The sequence below is a fragment of the Uloborus diversus genome, chromosome 5 (genome assembly GCF_026930045.1).
Source record: "Uloborus diversus isolate 005 chromosome 5, Udiv.v.3.1, whole genome shotgun sequence".
In the NCBI taxonomy this organism is placed as follows: Eukaryota; Metazoa; Arthropoda; class Arachnida; order Araneae; family Uloboridae; genus Uloborus; species Uloborus diversus.
The window spans coordinates 16,337,847-16,364,543 of NC_072735.1; the positions used below are offsets into that span (position 1 = coordinate 16,337,847).

Sequence of the window (26,697 nt, forward strand, 5' to 3'; positions counted from 1 at the left end):
CCAAGTTTGTCATTTATGACCAATTCATTGCAAATGAAAGTGTCTCTAACATAAAATAAAACCCCACCACCTCTTCTGCCTACTCTATCTTGTCTAAAAAAAATTATACTCAGTGAACATATTCATGGGTGAATACCCCCAGTGAACATATTCACAATCAGCAATGTGTGGTGTTCATATTTTGATACAAAAGTTTTTTTTATCTTTTGAAAATAGTTCGCTTTTGCTAACTGTTGTTTGTATTTTAAATGAAGGACAGTAAATTTTTTGCTTTTTTATAACCCTATTACATTCGTTTTTTTTTTTTTTTTTGAAAATGAGCGCTATTTCCCATGTGATCGGATTTATCGTGAATGCGGCGTTTCTGGCGCTTTTTATGCAGCCTGGCTCTTAATTATTGTCAGACAATGAAATTCTACCAGAATATGTCAGTACTTGTATCTTTAGTCTACGTTAAAAAGGGTGGCTGTACGAAAATTTTTAGAGCATTTTTGTAGTTTTTTTTCCTCCAAGTGTTGTTTAGGGATAGTTTTCTGAAAGTTTTCCCGCATATAGGTCTAACTTCCTGTTTTGAGTAGTCCTGCTTACATTCCACGCAAGCAAAAGATATATCAAACTATTATTATTATTCAAAAAATCAGTAATCCAACGTTATAAAGCACAAAAATTGCAGACACGTGTTTCGGTGTTAACACCGAAACACGTGTCTGCAATATTTTGCAATTTTTGTGCTTTATAACGTTAGATAACTGATTTTTTGAATTTTCAGCACAAAGGTATTTATTCGTTATTATTTATTTTATTTATTCTTTTTTTGACATAAATGCTATTTTTTTTAATGGAAGACTAGTTTAGAAACTATTTTTTAGTTCTGGCGACTATTTTTCTTACTATTTTTCATGTTTCATACTACTAAAGAAACTATTTTTAGTAGTGGTACTAGTGGCGGAACTGTGAAACTAACCTCATTCGGTATTATCAGAGCGGTCATCAAACCGTAAAAGTAGTTTTCCAGCAATGAGAGTGCTTCCGCAGAGAAAACACATTTTTGTCTGATTTAGTGGGGGAAAGCTTTGAGAGCATGCAAAATTCCACTTTTTCTAGACTCAATTTCCTTTTTATTTTTGAGTTCGGAATTCTATTTGGTCATATTTTAGTTTTGTATTTTATTAATTGTCAGCCAATGTGAAATTATACCAGAATATGTCAGTATACTTGTATATTTAGTCTTCATTTAAAAGGGCGGTTGTGCGAAAATCTGAAGAGCATTTTTGAAGTCCCCCCCTTCCCATGTGTTGTTCAGAGAGTTCTCTGTACGTTTTCCACGCATATAGGTCTAACCTCCTGTTTTGAGTAGTCCTGCTTACATACCACGCAACCGAGATATATCTATCGAATTATTTTTTGTTTTTTGGCATAAATGCTATTTTTTTAATGGGAGACTATTTTACATACTCTGCTTCTGAAGACTATTTTGCAGACTATTTTTCATGTTGCAGGCAACAAAAGAGACTATTTTTAGTAGTAGAACTTGTGGCGGAACTGAAATTGACCACATTCGGCAATATTAAAGCGAGCCCATCAAACTGTAAAAGTCGTTTCCTAGCAATGGGAGTACTTCCGCAGAGAAAAAACACTTTTTTGTCTGATTCCATGGTGAAAAGCTTTGCGGGCACGCGAAATTCTACTTTTTTAGACTCTCTTTTCTATCATTTTCTTTTTGTATGGTATTCTATTTTAAAGCATCAAAAAAGGAAAAAAAAATCTTGATTAAAGCTTTTAGTACGCAGAGTTATCCGTGAATTTTCACTTAAAATCCTACATGAAAAATGAATATTGGATAGGTTTTAAAATATATTCATTCTGATTTTCAACTGTCGTTCATAACTTGTTTTTTCTTCGTTCCATTTTTTTAACCAACTTCCAACTAGACGATATGAATGAGAGAATTGAATTAATTGTATTTTTAAGAACGAAATATTTCAATAAGTTAAACATGCATTTCACGATTCTATTCATTTTTCATTAATTTTGAAAGTTACAATAAATTATTTTTACGTTATCTTCGAGAAATATGTATTTTTTCGGAGATTTTACAAAATAAATTTTTGTAAACTTTGAAATTCAGAATTACTAAACTGAATTTTGAGAAATTGCGAGCGTGTGGGAAACCAAGCTTATATACTAAAAACACTCAAAACTTCTTAATATCTCTCTCTCAAATACCCATTCCACACGATATTTTTGGCAGAGTTACGGTAACGTTGGAGTTACCGAAAATTTCGGTATTAAAGCTTTTCTAAAAGGTTCAAAATATTTTTAAAAAATTGCCACTTAAGTTCCATTAAAATTTAAAATAATTCACCAAATGCGATTTACAAAGTCGCTGAATTCCATTAACTTTTTGATTAGAATTTCAAACAATTTGCAATGGAAGTAATATGATAAGCAGCTATAATTTACTTACAAGCACTACAGCCGGGCCTTCCATCAGTTCGTCGTACGTATCCATGACAACACTGACGCCTGCTCACAATTGTCTTTCTCATACCGTTCGTCTGGATTCTGAAAATTTCAAAGTGAATTATTTTCAAAACGACTATTTTGTAACTAGAAAATGGCCCGTCAATGTATGACGGGTGAAAATTGCTGCTACATTTGAACGAAGCCATTGCCTGTTTGGTGATATTTTGATACTTGAAATTTCAACCCTAACTCCAGCGGATTAACTCTGAACTCCAGTAGATAGCGTTTGTTGTTTTCGTTTCTTCATTCCCCTGAAATTGCAGTCTTACCACTGAAACAGTTTAGTTACTGGATACAGTTCTGCCTTGTCAAAATAAAGCATTTCCCTTCATGTCAAACGTTGCCAAAAATATAATGAAATTATAAATAACTTACTGAATTTTTGGTGCTTCAACAATGAAATAATGCCGTCACGCATTCTATGGCGCGAGTTTCATTGTTGGTGACGTCAGAGCGTTACTCGATCACTGATTTTGACTTTTATATAGTATATCAAGATTAAAAGCTCATAGAAAGGGAAATCCATTTAGTAGGGTAGGCTGATCAGTGAATGAACAGCTCTTTTTTTAAGGCTTTTTCTTAGATGAATTGTTTGTAGTAGCATCCTTCTATACAGCGCTTCTTAAATTGTGTAGCGCGGAACATCAGGGTTCGATGGAGATCAATCAATCGTTCCACGTTCTTTCTTTTTCAAATTAAAAATTCAGTAATATCCCCGATAATCGGATTATTCGCGGTTCTTTTCGCTTTTTTACTTCTTTTTACAAAAAAAGGAAGTATTGTATTCGCGAAAAAAAATTCCCCCCAAAAATCGGCCTAAATTTCCATTTTTCTCACCCCCAAATGAATGTTGAGTTATTTTTTCAACCCGACCACACGTGGATATGTGCCTAGGAACGTGGATATGTGCCAGACACCCGAAATATCCATTTTGACGATCCCCGAGTTAATTACAACGAATTTTCTCGTGACGTCTTTATGTACGTATGTGTGTCGCATAACTCAAGAACGGAATGTCCTAGAAAGTTGAAATTTGATACGTAGACTCCTAGTCTAGTTGTGCACCTCTCTTTTGGTTGCATTCGGATGTTCCCAAGGGGGTTTTTTACACCTTTTTTGGGGGGAATCATTGTTAATTTCAATAGTATTATAATTCGGCGGACACTTGGCGATATATCGCCAGTCTTTTGGTCGCCAAGTTTTGTCGCCAACTTGGTGACAAATTTGGCGATTTTTTTTTTAATTTGGTTTCAATTCAGGCCACTGTTGGTGATATTTAGAGAGTAAACTATTTAATCATATTAAAACTGCCAATAATGAGAAAATGACATTAAATTGAAGTAAAAGGAAGTCATGTGATGCACACATCAGCTCGTTTTTTTATAAACTGTATTTAAATGTTTTTTTTAAAACTTATGATTGTGTTATTGTTCGTTTTTACCGTTTACATTTATTTGTTACATTCAATGTTAGTAGATGCAATGTAGCAATGGTTTTAGCTACAATTTAAATTTATGTGAGAGTGATTATTCCCACTTTTTTTTTAGCTATTGTATTCAGTAGTATCGTTTTTTACCTATTATTCGGATCACTTATGATTTCACTTATCCGCGGTTACCATGCCATCCTAATTCCGTGAATAATCGGGAGTTTATTGAAGTCACTTGAAAAATCAATAAAAATAAATTCGGAGTGAAGCATCCAATCTATATCTTTCGAATGAACAGTAGAGAAAACAAAACGAATTGTTAATTATATAATCAGTTATATTCAACTTATGACCTCTGAGACTATATCAGTGAAAGAATAAGATTTTTCATTGACATGACACAGTCTGCCCACAGATTATATGGAATTGGCAAACGTCCAGTTAAGACGAGTCTACATGGATGAGGGGGGAAGTAAAAAGTTGATGCGCGTGTTCTGCTCATTCGAATGAGACTCTGCTTAACATAAAGGCTAACATACATTTGAAAAAGCTGACATCTCTGAAAACTAACAGATGCGTCCATTTCCGACTGGAAATCGAAAATTTTCCTTTCCATCTAATCGGTGGTCAGACTGCGTTTTTTTTTTCTTTAAACATGTGTTACTTTTTAATGACAATAAGTGTTATTTGAAATGTTTTTCGTTTTTATTTGAAGCAAGTCATTTGAGTGTTTCATTCAAACTATTTCTTGTAATGTTTTAGTTTCTTGTATAAAAAACAAGAAGGAAAAAACTAAAGTCGATCATTTTGAACACTTACTTTTTTGTACAAACATATGACGAATCAGAAGGCACACATTGGGTAGACTGAAAGTTGAATCCAATAATTCCGGACAAGTCGGTAGACTCTGCTTCGGGCTCTTCCACCTCACTCCTTTCTTCACATACATTTGGTCTGTAAGCAATCGAATAATCATATACGAGTTCAAACAAATATTATTACCTCCTCAAAGTAATAAAAAAATGTTATAGATTTGTTTCTGGGATAGTACTGTTTGACCACGGATTATATGTAATTCGGCAATCTGCCAAGTAAAGACGATTCTATTTGAATTAATCTAGCAGGGGAGAAGGGAAAATAACGATGGGATTTCAATGCACGCGTTTTATAATGTCACTAGTGCCTTAGTCATTTATGGCACTCTTAAAAATTAAAGTAAATGGAAACAAAAATAGTTACCATGGAAACAAAAAGAAAATACAATATTTTCATTTCGTTTAGGAACGTAAAAGCAAAATGGTAAGCTCAAAATTTTATTGTGAATAAATAAATCAATTAATTTTTGCCGTGAGAAAATAGATCGAATATACTTGAGATTTAAAAAATGTTGCTGTGAGCAAATTTTCATTCTTACAAAACTAAGCTAAATAATAGAGAGGCAAAAGTGCACATCTGAAACAAACCAACTAACATCCCTATAAACTAATAGATACGTCCATTTCCACCTATAAACCGGATATTAGCCTTTCCATGTAATCGATGGTCAAACAGTATTTATCCACTTAGTCATAGCTTGAAAATTATTATTAACAGCATCAAGGTTCCTAGGATGTTCTAAGTTTTCTACTGCAAAACGATATAACCGAATTTTTCTAGGAAAATAAAAAACGTTTTGTTTAAAAGGAAAGTTTTCAAGTTAAAAAAAAAAAAAAAAAAAAAAAAAGATGTTGGAGTGCGATTCAGTATGTGCCGTCGAAAGTGACTTGTGAGCTGCAGTAAAACCATCTGTCGGTGGTTTTAGTGGAAGAGAAAAAAATAAAGAAAAATTATCACCTAGTAGCTTGAGGAAGGTATCTGTACGAATGATACTGCTGCTTGAGGAAGATACCTGTACAAAATAATTAACCCAAATCAATCATAGAAAATTACTGTTATTTTAGACACTATCCAATCACAAGCCATACAGAATATACGAGAATGTCGCAAAGTGTGATTTCCAGAACCTAGAATCGGTTTTTGGTTACAGCAAGTGCACACCAAAGACCAAGAAAAGGACATAGAACTAAAGTAACTATGACCGATTTCACAAAATAAACAACTACATTTGCTCAAAACTTAATTCATTAATGCGTGCTGCTGTCAACATGGAAAGATCGCTCCTGATGCTGCCTAATATATAAAGACTAGCATTCCCGTACCCGGCATTGCTCGGGTAATGGAATTAGCAGAGGTTAACAGTGCTTGGTGCACCTAGTTTCGAAAATCCCCTATAATAATTACTTATTACCTACAACTTTTTCTAATTTGGGGAGGATCCCGGAGCCCCTGAACTCCTTACATATATGCCTTTGTCCTTAACCGATCTTTAACTGTTATTAACGATCCTTTTAAAGTATTGATTATTTTTGCAAACACAGGCCATCCACATTTTATTGATATACCTATGTTTAAGCAAGAACTTCTTTGTATACAACATTTTTAGTTTTTTTTTTCTGGTGCTAAAATTATTAAGCTGCTTGATGAACTGACTTTGGAGAAAGCTACATAACATTGGCCATGTGAAAAAAGTCTTCTCTTAAATTGGTCCCTGCTACTTTTAATGTCTGTCCTTGTGATTTATTAATGGTTATTGCAAAGCAAACTTTAACAGGAAACTGCACTCTTCTAAATTCAAAAGGATAGTTCGCCTGTGATGATGTTCTTAAAAAAACTTCGTTTCTAGTTTTGAAGAAATGAAAGCAATAGACAGAAACATTATGATTTGACTTGAGAAAAGCCTCGAAGAACCACGTGAGAAACAAAAACAATATCAAATTTATAGTTCGCTATCGACCAAAAGTTGAGATGAAGTACTGAATAATGATTTGAATGGAGGAAAGCCTTCGAAAATAAGGGATTTGAATTCAATAACAGGTTTTAATTTCGCAGAAATTAAGAGGTTTTAATTAATTTCTCCCGAACTAATTGAGATTTCGAAAAATCCTTTCTTAGTGGTTACTTTCGTAATCATGCGGACATGCCTGCCAAATTTCAAGTCTGGAGCTTCAGCGGTTTCGGCTGTGCGTTGATATATATATGTATATATGTATATATATATGTATATATATTATCTCAGGACATTGATTTTTATATATTAAGATGACTGGAGTTTTGGGACTTAAAATAAAAATCCAAATTGGACTTAGTTTAAAATTTGAGTCTTAAAATTTCGCTTTCCCAGACATTGATGAGAAATTTTACTTTTTTTGCCGGATTGCCGAACATGCATCACCGGACACAAATTTTACTTTAGAGGTGGACCGTGCAACGCTGGACAATGCAGCTAGTACATCATAAAAGCAAAATAAAACTCGCTTCTTTCACATACTGTCCCACCACGGATTGCATGGAATTTTCAAATGTTCAGATAAGACGAATCTATGTGAATATAAGGGGGAAAGTAAAAATTTGATACGCGTATTCCGCTCATTTGAATGAGACTCTGCTTCTGCAAGAGCTGACATCGGTAAAAAATAATAGATTCTTCCATTTCCGGCTGTAAAACTGATGTTTGTCTTTCCATACAATCCGTGGTCAGACTGTAGCAGGTAATTATGCAATTACAGTAAAACCTGTAAAGTTGACCACCCTTGTAAGTTGACCACCCGTCTAAGTTGACCGCTTTTCAGGCACAGAATTAGATCTTATCATAAACCTCTATAAGTTGTGACCACCTGCTTAAGTTCACCACTAAAGTAGCGCACCGCAAGTGGTCAACTTACACAGGTTTCACTGTACTATTTTTTTTAGTGGTCCTTTCTAATTTTTTACAATGAAAAAGTGTTATAAAGGGTGTCCCAAAATTAACGCAAGATTTGAATTTGCCACAGTTTTTGCTGTGAATTGTTGGCAGCCACGGAAAAAGAACAATTTGACAGCTGGGAGTTTAGGGTTAGTAAAAATGGAGTGTTATGCTATTATACAGCCAGCGAAACAATTCAATCACTGCATAAGGAATTTCTTGTTCGTGTACTCTCTCGTTTCGGCGATATGAATTGTACCCTACATCGTGTGATTTTACATCATTAGACTTCTCCCAATGGGGTTATTTAAAGTCAAACGTCTATGTCAGCAATCCCACAACCACCTGCGCATTACCTAATTGCGATATCGAGCGCCAATAACAGTAAACTGCTTGACCCGCCCAAACTTTCATTATTTTTCAAATAATTGTTCGATAATGAAAACGCATTATAGAATCGAAAACGCTCCATTTGTAATAACCCTAGACCCTCAGCTGCCAAATTGTCCTTTTTTCAAGATTGCCCACAATTTATTGCAAAAATGGCGGCAAATTCAAATCTTGCGTTAATTTTGGGACACTCTTTACTAATTGATATTTACCCATTCCACCATGGTCTCAAGAGTCCGAAAGAAAACGAAAATGGAATAAAAGGATTGAAGTGAACATCCGTTTCGCCTTGCGCGGGTGTTGTTTCTGGTGTCTGCACGGGGTTGAACGTTTCTATCTCGTCCTCGTCGCCTTCAGTCTCTCGTTCTCTTTCTATAGGGACTCTGACGAGACCTCTCTTTGGTTTCTCATCCCGCTCTTCTTCTTGCCTCCTTGAAGAAGAAATAAAGCAAAATTCAAGAAAGTTATTTAATGAGAAAGAGTCATACTCAGAGCCCGATCATCTTTACATTGGACATGGGGCACATTTCTATTTCAGGACCCCACTAAGATTTTTGAAGATACTGGGCACGAAATTCATTTTGTGCTGCCCCCCCCCCCCATTCCAGCCTTTTTTCATATGTTGAAGCAATAAAATATTTCGATACTTGCGTTTTTACACAACCATACTAAATTTGGTGGTACCTCATGTCACAATGTAATATATACATTTAAAAAGTAGAAGAGATACAGTAGTATACGTTAAATATATAAATGTGGTTAAACTTTGCCCGTTGCAGTAAACCGTAAATACCAAAATGATCTATGACATAACTTTTCATAGTAAATACAGACTAAATTTGGAGTGGTTTTCTGATTTGCAAAGAGATCACATTTTTAAGGAGAATTTTTATCAACAAATTTCCTTGTTTTAGAATTTGCAAAACTATCAATGATATCATTGTACTCGAGATTCTGAGTGAAATCATTTTTAATTAACATGATAAATTAAGTGGATTTTGGCCCCCCTGAAATCTAAGAGGAGGGACCTGTGCCCCACATGCCCCCGCGGTAATCAGGCTTTGGTCATACTTAAAAAGAATGAATTCCTTGAAATTATATTAACCCGAGATAAGTGAAAAAATATATTAATAATCTTTGGATTCATAGTCAACACATCAAACCAACCAGAGCTGCGGAGTCGGAAGGAAAATGATCGACTGCAACTCTAAGGTTAGGGAAGTATTCGATTTTTCAATTTTAATTTTATGTGATACTAGTGGTACCCGCACGGCTTCTCCCGTAGTTGAAAATGAAAAGGTTCGGTTCGCCTGTATATTTACAAACAATGGATGACGAATTTCTCGCCAATTGGCTATGTTCATTCGCTCTCCCATTCCACGTCATGATAATTTCGTAATTTACTCGTCCATCTTATGATAATTTTGCTCCGGAAAATGTTCTTAAAATTGAAATAGAACAAAATCGAATTTTCGAAAAATCGCTTCGAGGTGCAAATCCCCGTACTATAAACTAACTTTGTGCCAAATTTCATGAAAATCGGACGAACGGTCTAGGCGCTATACGCGTCACAGAGATCCAGACATCCTACAGACATTCAGACAGAGAGACTTAGAGCTTTATTACTAGTAAAGAAAATAACATACATGAACATCATGGGTAAAAACAATTTTGCAATACGATAAATGATTTTTTTTAAATAATTTTACAACTTCATTACACTGTATGTTACACATCATCGCTCTTCGTCCGTGCCACAGTCGGCGAGGAGAAACATTAAATCGTTTGTCTCCTGGAAAAAGTTAACTATCATCATGGCAGTCACCAATGGCAAGGTACTGGACTGACCTTTCACGAATTCAGGATCCAATGAGGAATTAAAGGTGATTAACTAATTTATATAAAAGGGGATTAGTATGAAAGGGGATTAATATAAAGGGAGAAAAGACGGCGAGATTCAACTGCTGGTATGCGAAATCTAGCGCGGAGTGTTGAGCATAAAGTATAATGTGGGTGGTGACGTAAACTGCTAACGTTTCTAGCCACACCCCTTTTCTGCGGCTGGGATTTATAATAAAAAAGCATTAAAAATCAATTGTTAGTTTTAAAAGCTCTTAGATGGTGAATTTGTGCTTGGTAAGTTTGTTAACACAGTCTAATAGTCAAAATATGAATACTTGATGGGTTGATACTTCATAATTTTAAAGCTTTTGATTCTGACTCTTTTCCCCCAAACTCAGCCCGACTCCGACTCATCATCTATGAGAGAAATGCAGAATCGGAGGGAAAATGACAGACTCCGACTCTTGGAGTTTTGAAGCCTTAAACTCCGACTCCTTTGCGCCGAAATCCGTTCGGCTCCTCAGCGTTGAAACCAACTTTGCATATTTTCACATTTTTAACTTAACACAAATTGGAGACATTTAATAGCAGTTTTATAATACTTCCAATAAAAAAAAAGAAAAGGTAGTAAAATGAAAACTATAGCTTGCCATCTTGGCAAAAATGTGCTTGCTGCAAATAGCAGATAGACGCCGGTATTATATTCTTTTAGACAAATGCTTATAAATTCCAACATTAGAAAGCTAATCAGAATAAGTAATGATAACTTTGAAATCGACCTATGGTTAGGTTAACAGAATTTTTGATCACGAATTTGGCCTGACATGATTCTAAGTATTAAAGAAAAACGAGCTGATGTGTGCCTCACATGACTTCCTTTTACTCCAATGTAATGTCATTTTCCCATTATTGGTAATTTTAATGTCATTCAATAGTTTGCTCTCTAAATATCAATAACAGTGGCCAAATTGAAACCAGATTTTAAAAAAAATCTCCAAATTTTAAGCCAAGTCGGTGATAAAACTTGGCGACCAAAAGACTGGCAATATATCGCCAAGTGTCCGCCAAATTGTAACACCACTTGAGTTTCCATCGAAATTAACAATGATTTCCCCCCAAAAAGGGGCAAAAGACCCACTTAGAAACACCCAAATGCAACCAAAAGGGGAGGTGCACAACAAGACCCCACTAGGAGTCTACGTACCAAATTTCAACTTTCCAGGACATACTGTTCTCGAGTTATGCGACGTACATACGCACATACAGACGTTACGAGAAAACTCGTTGTAACTAATTCGGCAATCGTCAAAATGGATATTTCGCGTTTCTATACGTTCTTAGTCATTTATCCATGTATGGTCGAGTCGAAAAAAAGAAACTCGACATTCATTCCGGGGTGATTAAAATGGAAATTAAGGTCGATTTTCGAGTGAAATTTTTTTTCGCGAATACAACACTTCCTTTTTTGTAAAAGGAAGTAAAAATGCAAGAAGCTTTGTGAACCCTTTTGATTGACTTCGAATAAATGGATTACTCTGGGTCACTGACTGAATATTTTAAAACTACTCACTAAGTGTACTTTTCAATGAGGAAATTGTAAAAGAACGAAAAAATGTTTCTTAAAGGTTCGATGAATTACTGAAGAAAAAGTTAGGTCCTTGTCAGCCCATGTACGCAAGTTGATGAACATTTATTATTTTGTCATAACTAAACCAAATTTGGAAACTATTTTTCAGTTCTATTCATTAAAAAAAAACCTTTTTATGGGGGAAAAATCAATTATCTTTAAATGAAAAAAATGTCATGAACAATAGTAGAAAAAAAAAGTTTTTGCAAAATGTGTCAAGTAACAGAACGAGTATCTAGAAGATGAAGGCAAGATTTTGAGGCAAACGAATAACAAAATCCTTTAAGGTTTTGTTATGCGTTTGTTATTTAATCAGTCAAAGAGGATGTGACATGCACTATCACATTTTAAAAATATCCAGTTCATGAAATTAGTTCTTTCAATAGATATTACATAATACATTGCTCAACAATATTTTTGAAAAGTGAAATTCACTGTTTTTAACAATAATACTAACAGCATGTTTTGTTCTTTGTTTAATTTAATAATAAAATGTTTAGTTTTAAAATTATACATCTATACATATATTTCTAGTTCTATAAGTTACTACTTTTCTGCTCTTAATAATAGCATTTGATAAGATTTGTTTCCCTTCGTGTTTTTACGTAACAAAATTTTTTATTACTTCCTAATTTATACATTTTTCACACAAAACTTCTATAATACTAGCCTTCCGAAACAACGTTTACAAAAATACTGAATACCGGTAATGTATTTTTGATCCAACTTCGCACACTTTTATCGCCCTTTTTCATACTTGCAACTCAAACTGATCAAATGAATTGCAGGAGCGCAACTAGGGGTTGGCAGGAGTGGCTCTCGCCAGGAGGCGGCATTTCGACTGATTTAAAAAAAAATGTTTTTCAGAAGTTTTGTTTTTTTGATCATAATATTTTTAAAATATTTTTAAAATTAAAAAAAACTCGCAAGAAAAGAGCTAGAGGGGGTATATATATATATATATATATATATATATATATATATATATATATATATATATATATATATATATATATATACATAGCATCTACCGAGAAGGGCATTGGACATCATTGAAGGCAATTCTAAAAAAGAAAATAAGAAAAAAAATACATTGCTGTCTGCAATTTGTCGAATAAATTAATCAAAATGTCCCCCCCTCCCCCCCAAAAAAAAAATTTTGAGGTCACAATGACCTCTGGTGACTTCCCATGTGAGCAACCCTGGGTGGGGGGGGGCGCTTTAGTTCGCCAGGGGCGCTAGACTCCATAGTTACGCTACTGATGAAGGGATAACGAGAATAGACTTGATGTGGTCAATTTATAGGAACTCGTTTCACTGATAAAGATTATAAACATGCAATCGGGCCTTCTGATAAGAGGTACCAAAACAAGTTCTGTTTAATCTGAACTTCAATAGCAAGGTCGAAATGCTCTTGATTTCCTTCCTTCCTAAAACGTAATCTTTTGATTATCTATATTTTAAGAAGAAGGGTTGCTTTCAATTAAAAGCATTCTATGACCTTTGACTATAGACATTTTATCTCAAATATTTATTTATTCGTGGAAAGGCTGTTTACTAGAACACTAATTATAGCTGTGCCGCAAGTATTTTCTAACATTTTATGTAGGAAAAAATATGATGTCCCCTCCCCCGCCCCCTCTCCATACTGAAAATATTCATTTTATTTAGAAACTTTATGAGATAAAGTAATCTCAATGATGTTAAGAGTTTACTCTTACTTCAGGTGTTCTTGTTCGTTGTAAAAACAGTAATTTTGTTCGTAAGCAGCGCTCCTATCAAAAAATGTATGGGAAAATGAAACCTCCTTGATTGCAACTTTAAAAACCCCTGGAAAGAAGCAGATTTAATTGTACAGTAAAGTAACATAAATAGTGTGATTATTAAAAATAATTTTATTTGATTTAATTGCAACCAGGATTTTATATCAGCCCTAAATGTTTACTTTTTGAAACTCTTTTAGTTTTTAAAATAATTTTCCTATACCGGGTGCATGAAAGTAATGAGCAAGTTTTTTTTTGCTGGCATGACTGTTTGCCGCAGCAAGCTCCAACTGGTTAGTAAGGGGTAAAGTAGTAGGGACAAGGGGGTTCTGCCCTTCCAATCGCAAACGAGCTCAGTTTGTTATACTATCAGTAAGAGCTTCAGAAAATAGTTCCGCGCGAAAACTTGTTACTTCCTTTTACAAAAAAGGAAGTATTGTTCGCGAAAAAAATTTCACTTAAAAATCGGCCTTAATTTTCATTTTGCTCACCCCCGAATGAATGTTGAGTTTTTCAACCCGAACACACGTGGATATATGCCTAAGAACGTACAGACACCCGAAATATCCATTTTGACGATCCCCGAGTCAATTACAACGAGTTTTCTCGTGACGTCTGTATGTAAGTATGTATGTGCGTATATATGTCGCATAACTTAAGAACGGAATGTAGTAGGAAGTTGAAATTTGGTACTTAGACTTTTAGTGGGGTCTAGTTGTGCTGTTGCTTGCCCTTTTTGATTGCATTCGGATGCTCCAAAGGGGGTCTTTTGTCCCTTTTTGGGGGGAAATCATTGTTAATTTCGATGTAAACTCAAGTGGTGTTATAATTTGTTGGACACTTGGCGATATATCGCCAGTCTTTAGGCCGCCAAGTTTTGTTGCCAACTTGGCGACAAATTTGGCGATTTTATTTTTTTTAATTCTGATTTCCATTTGGCCCTGTTGGTGATATTTATAAAGTAAATTATTGAATCACATTAAAACTGCCAATAATGTGAAAATGACATTAAATTGGAGTAAAAGGAAGTCATGTGATGCACACATCCTCAAAACAAAACTTTTATTCCCAAAATTTTTCTCCATCTTTTACATCATTTCTTGATTCACACTACAGACACTTGGACGATCTCTAAATGCTGCGGTTCTCAGAGTATACCTATTGTTCACATGACCAAAGAGAGCCTACATTTTCGTTTTTATGGCTTTAATTTCGAAACTAGGAAGAGAACCCCCTTTTCCCATGCCCTTTCACAAATGCCTTGACCTGTAGGAAAAAATTGCATTTTCAGTCTTTTATTTGGAAAAAAATGTCAACGCAAACTAGCTTATCCAGCTCTTATCACTTAAGTTGCTTAAAAGCAACTTAAATGAATTTTTTTGGGACTTCAATTACAAACGAGTTTTGATAGGACTCCCTCCCTCCCTAGTTTATATCGTGATGATAGCTTTAAAAGGAGGTTTTTTGGAGGAGCTCACGAATCTTCCATCCCTTTCTAAAATATGTACAAATATAGTTAAAAATCGAATTTTTAGAGCCTCAAAGGCAAAATGTTTCCAGGAAGGAAGGATTCTAAGCACCTTCACACTTCCTTTAATGTAAGCAAACATTACGTAAAGGTGCATTTTTAGGCTGCACAGCTGAAGAGCTAGAAGAGCACCCCTCCTCTTCTAACTTCTCAATGTACAATGACAGAATATTTCGGCTTCTAAGCTTTATTTTCAAAAAGTATTTTGGGGACAGCGCTCGAAACCTGACCTTTCTCCGTACATCGTCAAAAATAGACAAAATGCGTTTTTAGTTTCCTAATTTTCAAAAATTACTTGGAAATTTAAATCTTGAAACATTTTCGGTGGAGATTCCTAAATCCACCCCCTCACCTAATGTCTCGATACCCCGAAAATAGAGTTTTTAAAACTTCATTTTAATAAAATTTCTGAGGAGTTATCAGGGCCCAATTTCCCAATAGGCAGAGTAGGCAGCTGCTCAGGGCGGCAAACTTTTCAGGGACGACAAATTTGCTATTATAATACACATTTTTTGAATTAAATTGTTATTCTTGAAAGTAAAATATTAGCATTCTTTCATTTTCTACAGAGACAATTTTTTCTTGCAATTTAATAATGATTACTTTGACACATCTTATGAAAGTCGAATGTTTTTCAATCATGGTATTTGGCGAATAAAATTTTTTTGGGAGATCAGTGATCATTTCATCGGGGCGCCTCAGAATGTGAAGCGCCATCAGTTCTTCATAAGTTTGACAGTTTTAATCTGGGGAACACTTTTTTTTTCGAGTTTTTGAGTCAAGGATATTTTGTTTCTTTTAAGGGGGGAGGGGCGGCCCTGGGGAGTACAAAAATTTCGGATGGCCCCTCCCAAAACAATCGGCTGGATCCGCCACTGCAAGTCGTTCAAGAAGGACCCGTCAGACGTATCCGAAGATCTCCGTTCTAAAGGCCCAACAACGGTTAGGACTTACGAAACGTGAAGCATTTACGCGATATTTCAAGATAGGACCATTGTGTGTGTGAACTTCCAACAAGCTTCTGTCACTATGAACATTTCAGCATTTGCGATACGTTTGCTTTGCTAAGCATAAAAGACGTATCTACAGTCAAGTTCAAAATGAGAAATCGCAGTTTGAAGTTTTGAGCCTCCATATATTGATTCAGATGCAACTTTTTTAGAGCTTTTTTTCTTTTTTGAGCAATCACAATTGCTTATTGTTCTCACTTGACTGTTTTGATGTGCTATCATTTTATTTTCCCGCCAACATCCTCTGCAGCACCACCGTCCACCGGCCTCACGATGCTGCTTCTCTAGCGAAATCCGATTCCAGGTTGCATCCATGTCCTACGCACACACGCATACAACTACACACACACACACACACGCATACATACAGACACATACACACAGACAAAAACATCACACATACACACCACTACCCACACATTCATGCCTGCACACAGACACATATACCTACACACACCCCCCCCCATACACATACTCCCCCCAAACACATTCATACACACAACTACCCACACACTTATGCCAGCACACAGACACAAACACACATGCCTACAACACACATACACATACTCCCTACACACAAACACACATACTCCCTACACACAAACACACATACTCCCTACACACAAACACACATACTCCCTACACACAAACACACATACTCCCACACACACAAACACACATACTCCCACACACACAAACACGTCTACATACACTCGTGATTGCGAAAAACATAATTTGAATTCAAGATGTCAAAATTCAAATTAATTATTTTTTTAATGTCCTAGTGACGAATGAGCATAAAACATTGCATTTAGGTGAAATATATGACGACGAGCCATCTGGTGACAGTAACTCAATATTGATAAAAAGTGCAGATAACTACTTTTGTGCTTGACATGACTGAGTTAGATTTGCAAATGCGAAAGGTTGTGTGCGCAGCTCGTGCGAATGGAATTAACGGAAAAACCATAGGCATGGTCCGGACAGAAAAAAAAAACATACTCATTACATTCATAACGCACCCTGTATATTGTAGCAAATTCCATGAATGATTTCTTTAATTTCTTTTCTGGTATAGGTTTATAGTGTATCAATTTTGACTAGACTTTAGTATTGCTTTGATGGTGATGAAAATTTCAGGAGATTCTTAAACTACCGGTAGAGTTCGGTAAAATTGTTAAGCTGTTCATTAAGTTAGGTAAAATTATAAATTTGTATTTTTAAATTAGATTTTAATAAAATTCGAACAAAAAAAAAATAAAGCACCGTAGAAAGAGGTGAAAAAATCATTTTAAGGCAAAGGTTCAAAAATTAGGTGCCGCAGAACCCTGGGGTACCATAGGAAATGGTGAAAAGTGCCACGAAGTGTCCATATTATTAATTTTTACTTCATTTTACGAAGTAAAGGAAGTATTGTATTCGCGAAAAGATTTCACACAAAAACCGGCCTTTATTTCCAATTTGCTCACCCTAATAAATATTGTTTTTTTTTTTTTCAACCCGACCACACGTAGCTATATGCTTAAGAATGTAAAGACGCCCGGAAATGTCCATTTCAACGATCCCCGAATTAATTACAACGAGTTTTCTCGTGACCTCTGTATACATACATACGTACAGAAACGAGTTGATGTGTGCATCACATGACTTCCTTTTGCTCGAATTTAAAGATAATGGTGCCTCGGAGTGAGCAAAAAAACACTTTAAATACTTTCATTCCAAGTCTGTTGCGAACCGAAGCAAAAAAAAAAAAAAACATTTCATACAGATAAATTTTCCCAATATTGGCAGTTTTAATTTGATTCAATGGTTAACTCTTTAAATATGGTAAAATTGAAACCAAATTAAAAAAAAAAAAAACCGCCAAGTTGGCGACAAAACTTGGTGATCAAAAGCTTGGCGATATATTACCAAGTGTTGGTCAAATTATAGCACCGCTTGAATTTACATTGAAATTAACAATGATTTCACGCCAAAAAGGTGTAAAAGACCCCCTTTGGAACATCCGAATGCAACCAAAAGAGAAGGTGCACAACTAAACCCCACTTGGAGTCTATGTACCAAATTTTAATTTTCTTGCCGTTCTTGAGTTATGCGAGATGCATACGCACGTACATACAGACGTCACGAGAAAACTCGTTGTAATTAACTCGGGGATCGTCAAAATGGATTCTTCAGGTGTCTATACGTTCTTAGGCATGTATCCACGTATGGTCGGATTGAAAAGAAGAATCAATATTAATTCCGGGGCGAGCAAAATTGAAATTAAGGCCAATTTTTGAGTGAAAATTTTTTCGCGAATACAATACTTCCTTTTTTGTAAAATTAAGTAAAAACGTTTTATATAGATGCGTACGTATGTATGTATCTCACATAACTCTAAAACGGTATGTCTTAGGAAGTTTAAATTTGGTACGTAGACTTCTAGTGGGGTCTAGTTGTGCACATCCCCTTTTGGTTGCATTCGGATGTTCCGAAGGGGATCTTTTAAACCTTTTTTTTTTGGGGGGGGGGTATTTTTAATTTCAATAACAAACTCAAGTGGTGTTATAATTTGACAAACACTTGGCAATATATCGCCCAGTTTTTAGCCAATTTTGTGTGTGTGTGTTTTTTTAGCTATTGAATTACATTAAAATGTCTAATATTAGGAAAATTAATCTGTATAAAACCTTTTTTTTTTGCTTCAGTTCGAAACAAACGTGGGGTAAAAATATTTAAAGTGTTTCTTTGCTTACTCCAAGGCACAATTATCGTTAAATTGGCGTAAAAGGAAGTCATGTGATGCACACATCAGCTCGTTATATAATAGGAATATACGTTATATAATAGGCCGTCGTTAGGGGATTTTATTTCTTCAAATGGTGCCGTGAGTCGAAAAAGTTTGGGATCTCCTGCTTTTAGCAATTGAAATTTCTAATTACTTTCATTAGTATGTCTGCATTTCGCTAATTTAAATGTTTAGTTCAGCTACACAAAAATGAAGTGTTCAGAACATCAAAATATTCTTATTTCAAAGGTGCTTTATTTATTTTTCTTTTTTAATTGGACAAACTTGGATGTGCCGAAATATCCAGGTACCGATCAATAACCAACTTTCGTTGAATCCCCGAAAAAATCATTAGCAGTTCTTTAGCTTTAATATGTCCCTTTGCGATGGTTTATCTAAATTGCAAGTTAGCAGTCACATAAAGAACCTATTCAGTTCAGATTATAAATTTTCGAATTTCTGAATGAAAACAGCTCAATTAAAGAGTCAAAATAAAATAGTAAGATATTTTTCGTTATAGTTCTCTAGTCATTCAATTCTTACCTAAAAGGTGTTTGTCGTCCTCGACCACTCAGCGACTTTGTAACTTCTGGTACGGCTTGCTGGAATACCATAGCTGTCTGGGATGAAAGTCCATCTGTAAGCTCACGGGCAATGTCACCAATCCTTAGAAAACTGCAAAGGAAAAGTAGCTTTTACCATACCTATAGACATCAGATGACCAAAAGCCATAAGGTTGCAAAAGCACAAGGAATGAATATATGTTCCTCTCTTGTATGTTCCAGAAAAATTCCAATTCTTGATTCTTTTATTTATTTATTTTATTTATTTTATTTTTGTTTAAAATTTACTTCCGTTTCATCATTTATGTAGTTACGTTAATGCAAAATATTGCTAATCATAAATTACACAACATAGCAATTTATGCTAGAGGTTTCCCTTTTTTTAACACGCTTTTTTTGCTTCACCTGTTATGTATGTATCTTGTAACGAAATCTTGCAACTCAAATTTCGTACACTTACTGCGATCGGATTCTTTTGAAATTTGGCATGCGACTTCAGACCCGATGACAATGCAATATTCTGTAATCAAATTAATTAACTAGCTCTTTTAATTGTTAGTTTCTTCCAATTTTAATGAATATTTTGGCATAAAACCAACAATTTAAAAAAGGGAAAAATTAAAAAAACACATCAAAAAATGCTCGCAAAAATTATTTAAAAATATCTACAAAAACCTTTAATTTTTCTGCATCAGACAAAATTTGTTCCAATGTTCCAAGGTAATTAGAACATGAAATATAATTGTTTTTAACTAATTTCATGCCAAAATTTAGGTGAGCCTTCAATTGGAAATTCATTGCTGATCAGACCATTGTTGGACAAAACTTTTATTTAAATGCATCTCAAATTTTCAAAGTAATGTAGATATGATTTCCGCATACATACATCGATGACTGAGATGGATTAGCTTTTTTTGGGCAAATTTCATGAATATAAAAGATTTTGAACAATGTTGAAATCAATATTTTTTCGTAAAACAAGTTAAACTAAAAAGAAAATAAAATAATAGTTTAAAAAACTAAAAAAAAAACACGCTTTCGTAGCAAAATGAACTAAAAAGTGAAAAATATTGTTTGGATGATAGTAGTTGACCAATTACTTAATTTTAATTGTAATACAAAAAAAGCGTGGGGCTGGGGGCTTCTTATTAGTTGTATTGAATTTCTTCCATTTGTTGTCTATGCAGAAATGTAATAGTTTTTTAAACTATTATTTTATTTGCTATGCTCTTGGAGTATGAAATGTCGAGGAGGTGCAAACAACGTTTGCATCCGCCAAAAAAAAAAAAAAAACCAAGCTATTCAGTGGCTTAGTCAATGGAAGGTCAATGTGGTCTACCCGAAATGAGTACGAAAATTCAAAAATAAAGGTATACGTTTTTTTCACCCATAATTTCCTTGTTCGTATACATAAACTCGAATTTGAGTTTAGGCAAATTTCATTGGACCCCTTCCGAAATGGAATTTTGGCTACACTACTGAAGCTAATTCCGTATGCAGGAAGAAGTACGGTTGTGCTTTTCCTCTGAAAATTGTGGCAGAATTCCGTTTTGGTTTTCTTTGTTCTTAGTAGTAATAAGAAAAATTACTTGCAATTACGTGAGTTAATTTCCATCACACCAAGGATGCAAAAGAAAAAAGTTTTTGTGAAATTTAAGGTAACTTTCTGAAATACCTGTGATTAGTGAAAAATTTGTTTTAGCTCTTGTTTGGAAGTCCGCACGTGTTTGTACATTTTTCCAGGCGTTCTGTAAACTTAAAATTTCTGGGTACGAGGCAATTCTCAATAACACGAATGAATCTCGGAATATTACACTATAATAAAAATAAGACAGTCCGACATACATTGAGAAGAGACATTAAGCATCATTTAAAATAAAGAAAAAAAAGAAGAACAATTTGAATTTCTGACATCTTGAATTAAAATTATGCTTTTCATAATCACGTGTGTGTGTGTGTAGGATATGGACGCAAGCTGGAGATTGTGCTTGCACGCTGGCGCAGCATCGAGATGGGACGGCAGAGGTAGAGTCCCTCCAAAACCCACCAAAAATAAAAGCGCCAAAAATAAAAGCAAAGGACGGACGGATGCCTAAAACGGTCAAGTGATAACAATAAGCAATTCGTGATTGCTAAAAAAAAAAAAACAATATTATCTTAAACTGACGGAGTTGTCAGACAAAATTTGTCTCACAAAGAAGTTCTTGGACCCAAAAATTTCCGTATTCGGCAAATTTTGTCTGGCGATTCGGCAAAACCAATTTTGAAAAAAAATTTGGCAAAATTTGACGATATATCTCCAAGTATCGCCAAGTGTTCGCCATCACTTGAGTTTGCATTGAAATTAACACCGATTTTCTCCAAAAAAAAAAGACGTAAAAGACCCCTTTTGGAACCGAATACAAACCAAAAGAGGAGGTGCACAGCTAGACCCCACTAGGGGGTCTACATACCAAATTTCAACTTTCTATGACATACCGTTTTTGAGTTATGCGAGATACGTACATACGTACGCACATACAGATGTCACGAGAAAACTCGTGGCAATTCACTTGGGATGGTCAAAATGGATATTTCGGGCTTCCCATACGTTCTTAAGCACGTACAGTGGGGGTCGAAAAAACCAACCAAAATTCATTCGGGGATGAATAAAATTGAAAATTAGGCCGAAATTTCAGGGAAATTTTCTTTCCCGAATACAATATATCCTTATATCTATCTAAAAGAAAGTAAAAATGAATGCAAAACAAATTCATTGAAAAATAAACCCGGGAATTGTTTTTTTTTTTGTTTAGCTTCAGTCAACTTTGTTTTTTTTTTTTTAAATGGGATATTTGAGGAACAAAAACTCAAAGTTTGGCTCAAATACCTGACAGTTTCAATCTTACATTAGGTTCAGCATTTAATTTGCTTCAGTACCCCAGGGGTTCACGAACCACCGGTTGGGAACCGATGCTCCAGTGATACCTGACAGACCCGTTGGAAGTTATTTTCTAAATAAATAAAAAAAGTCTAAAAATACCCCCGGATTCCCAGCTTCTGTTTTAAGTTTTCCTTTTCCGGTCATTCACATCCAAATGGAGGCATTTGGCCATGAACTTCGAAGAACGTGTTTGCCTTCTTATTCCGCCTCCTCAAGTGTCTAGAAGGAAGCTTCTTCAACCGGAAAAAAATAAAATAAAATGAAGGTTATCAAACAATACTTCGTTTACTTTTGTGCAGACTTTCGCAGTTTTTCATCATTATGTGATATCTGCATGATGCGTTGGTCAGATTACATTTTTCATGTGCAAAAAAGCATAAAGAAATGCGTCTTCTATTCAAGTCAGTTCTTTTCTTCCGTTTTTATAGCTGAAGTCTGAGAAACAGTTTTTCTTCATCGCGCTTTTCTAACTTCGAAAAATAGATTTTCACTTCCGGAATAGGAAAATGCTTTGTGATAATGATTCGTTTTCAGACGTATTCTAATTTTCCGGGAGTTGCACTAATGTATTCAAATAGTTGAAAAAGTCTTAGTAATATTTAAAAAAAAAAAAATCACTATAGTTTCAGAATTTTCAAAATTTTAGTCCTTAGTTGTTTTTGTCAGCAAGAAGAAAAAACGTAAGAATTAATTACGTTAGGATTTTTTAGAAAATGCATTGAATTTTTTTTTCTCATCCCAAACTGAGCAATAATATTAAAAAACTTTTTCTAATGTGATAAATTCATAAACTGTGCTAGTTACAGAGATAAAATCTGCAAGATTTATGCATTGTTGTGTGCAAAAGGAATCCTGTAAAAAAAGAAATATGTTTTACCATTACACGAGATACATCTCATGCAATGGAAAAGAAAATATAGTTTTCAATAAATTGAAAAGGATGTTGCTGAACACACTCACAAAAAAAAAAAAAAAATGCTAATATTTTATTTTCAAGTGCAGCAGAAAAATTACAAACGAGTAAAATGTGCTGGCCAAGACCTCCTTTGTCTATTTAGAAATTCGGCAATGAATGAATATTTATTCACTGTGACATCCCCAAATTTTCCTTATTCGGCAAATTTTGTCTGACAATTCAACAAAATCATCATTCGGCAAAATTTGGAGCTCTATTCGACAAAATTATCATCATTCCTAAAAATTTGGAGTTCCATTCGACAAAATGAGAATTTTCGCCCTTCTAAAAATTTACGTTCGGTGCGACCCTGGTTAATGTATTCATTTAAACAATTATCTTTGCAGAAACATAAATAATAATGTCAGTGGAAAGCTTTGAATAATATGAGTTAAATGTTGAAGGATTAATAGCAATGCTATCTATGAAAAATCCGACTATGAATTTTTAGTCGACGATCGTGCAATCAGACACAATACCGCTTAAAATGATCAATTTCATTTTTGACGTTTTTGAACTTTTTACTTCTGACATAACTTAATTACGAGATCGTGTCATTTCCGGTTTCAAAATTGCTATTATTTCCATTTTGTGTTATTTCCAGTGACAAACTTCAAAACCGTCCTTTCCACACTCAAGAAATTCATTCATCTAACATTTCATGATTTCTGGAGCGTGCGTAGGGAATTATTTGTCCCATTTACTTTGTAAACAAAGCACATCACCCGTAACAGATGTAAGTTTAGATCGAAATGTGAGGAATGAAGTTATTTTTTATTGTTTTCATGTCAAATGTTTAATGACCATTTATGCTTGACCGTAATCGTCCTTATTTTGGTTCGTCTTATGGTTGATCAATTTTGAGTTCGCTTTGTGTCTTTCTTAGCTATTAGTGGGACATTGCATTACAGTAAGCTTTGCTGCCAACATTCAAAGCTGAAAATTAGGGAGACTAGCGCGTAAATTCGAGAGACTTAGCATGAATAAATATAACGACAAGAATTTGAGTGTGAAAGGGATTTTTAAAAGATAAGTAAAGATTTCTTGAATTAGGATTGTATAGGACCCGAAATTGCTCGTGCGGAAATCCGGCTGGATTCGAAATAAAAAATTGAGATTACTTATTACTTTTTGAAGTGAAAAAATAATATTTAAAAAAAAATTGAATTTTGAATTTTTGGCATCTTGAATTCAAATTATGTTTTTCGCAATCACGAGCATGTGTGTGTATGTATGCGCGTGTGTGCTTGTGTAGGCCGCATGTGTGTGGGTGCGTGCGTGTGTATGTTAGCATGTGTGTGCATGTGTAGGCGTTCGTGTGTGTGTGTATGCATGTGTGTGCATGTTGTGTATGCAGTGCTGTGTGTGTACGCGCGTGTGTGTAGGCGTTCGTGTGTGTATGTATGCATGTGTGTGCATGTTGTGTATGTAGTGCTGTGTGTGTAGACGTCGTGTGTGTGTGTGTGTAGGAGTGTGTGTAGGTGTGTGTGTAGGTGTGTGAGTCTGTATGCGCGGGTGTGTAGGTGTATGAGTTTGTATGCGCGTGTGTGTGCGTAGGATATGGGCGCAACCTGGAGACGGTTTTCGCTATACGAGCAGCATCGTGAGGAGCCGATCGACGGTGGTGCTGGCAGAGGGTGCTGGTAGGAAAATAAAATGATAGCACGCCAAAACAGTCAAATGAGAACAATAAGCAATCGTGATTGCTCAATAAATAAATAAAAATATGTACAAGTTTCTTTTTTCTTATAAGTAGTAATTTCAATACCAGTACACCGAACACCGGTATTTCGAGCAATTTTACAATTTCGTAATACCAGTATTTGCTGTGGTAAAATTTCAGTATTTTCGGTATTAAGTGTAAATTATAAATATCTTTTCTTTAAAGAGTTTTTAATTTAACTTATAACAAATCTACTGGTATTTGAAATACAAGTATGTATTTCTTTTTCAATGAGACAGAACCAAAATCAATCTATCGATATTTAAAAGTTTGGCTTCAAAAATCGAACTTAATAGAATATCATTGGATGGAAGTGTCGGGAAGATTACAAAAATTATATTTTTATCACTAGATAAATTGTATTTTGATGTGTTTATGTGCACCTTGTTTTTATTTTTTAAATTATTCTTGACAACTCACTTGCACTTTTGTAAAAGCTAATTTCGAAGTGTAATTGCGAATGTTGGGGAACATGGGGCAAAGTAAAATAGCGGGGCAAAGTGAAATGGTGAAATATTTACTCTGCTTTTAGCTCCACCTATCTGTTATTATTTTAACTATGTAGTACCATATCTAGTCTATTCCAGTTAGGAAAAAAATACCACCGAAGATTAAAGCATTTGGTAATACAGGCGATTTTAAAAAAATGATACTCATATTGTAATATTTTGTTGTAAATCAAAAATTATTTGTTATTATAAAATGATAAAGTTATTGTAATGAACATTTTAAATATTAATTGAGGCCTCCTAATATTCAATGCAATATTAATTTAGTTAATATTAAGCTTATTTGTATTTTAAATAAATTGTACAATTAGTCAAGTACATACGGGGCAAAGTGGAATAGTTTGTTTCATTTACTCACTCAGTCATTTAATATTAATCACTTATCTTTTCATTTATTAATTAGTTCATTTACATTCCTTCGTTTAGTAATTCACTTTTTTGTCATTCATTCTTTTACTCTCATTTATTTTTCTTCATACATTAATTGATTTGTTCATTTATTATGCATTTATTGTCGCTTTATCTTTTCATTTATTCATTCAACCTTTTATTTACCGATTCTTTTGATCAAAAATATGTTTTATAATCGAATAGAAAATATTTCATTAGAAAAATATTTTATTTTTTCACTTTGCCCCATAAAAAAAGTGAAAATTTGCCACTTGTTTTTTGAAGACTCAAATTTACTGCCAAAAATAAAAACTGTTTCCCCGAAAGTTTTATTATAAAATACAATGTTCTTTCTTTATGTACTGTAATTTTCAAAACAAATTTCCGATTTGTTCACTTTGAAAAAAATCAGTCATCTTAACCATTTTACTCCACATTCCCCTACTTGTGCTATGAATAATTTATTCCAACCATCAACTGCAGCGATATTTTATGATTTTTTAAAAGAAATATCTTACTCAATGGGGTCATTTCCAAAATTTTAAAAGTATTTTTTTCTGAAAGAACATGCTCAAAAACATAGGATCCGACCATTTTTTTTAAATAATTTGATTAAGTTTAATATTTAAAAATAATATTTTAATTGGTGCGCTTTCATTGTTTACGCTTCTGCCGATGACATGACAAATGATGAAATGCCATTCACGGATGCCATTCCCAGAGCGCAACAATAAACTCGCATCCTTGCTATAATTTATTTAAATCTTTTTATATTTTAAATCGGTGCGCTTTTAATGTTTATGCTTCTGCCGATTACATCACAAATGATGAAATGCCATTCAGTATTGCCATTCACAGAACAAAATATTTAATTGGCATCTTTACTCACGTGTATTGGCAACGATAGGGTTGATAGCAAGCGTAGAGCGCAATTTTAATTCGCTTCTTGATTATCATAACGTGGAAAT

The 26,697-nt window shown here is 34.4% G+C and overlaps 1 protein-coding gene across 1 annotated transcript in view; it reads right to left on the reverse strand.

Annotated features, from left to right (window-relative positions):
• LOC129223366 (transforming growth factor-beta-induced protein ig-h3-like) overlaps positions 1–26,697 on the reverse strand; it is a gene marked incomplete in the record, with an annotated part of 615,676 nt that overhangs the window by 576,610 nt on the left and 12,369 nt on the right. Inside the window, 2 exon segments of the mRNA XM_054857943.1 lie at positions 8,351–8,557; positions 19,210–19,341. Coding sequence (XP_054713918.1) covers positions 8,351–8,557; positions 19,210–19,341 — 339 coding nt within the window.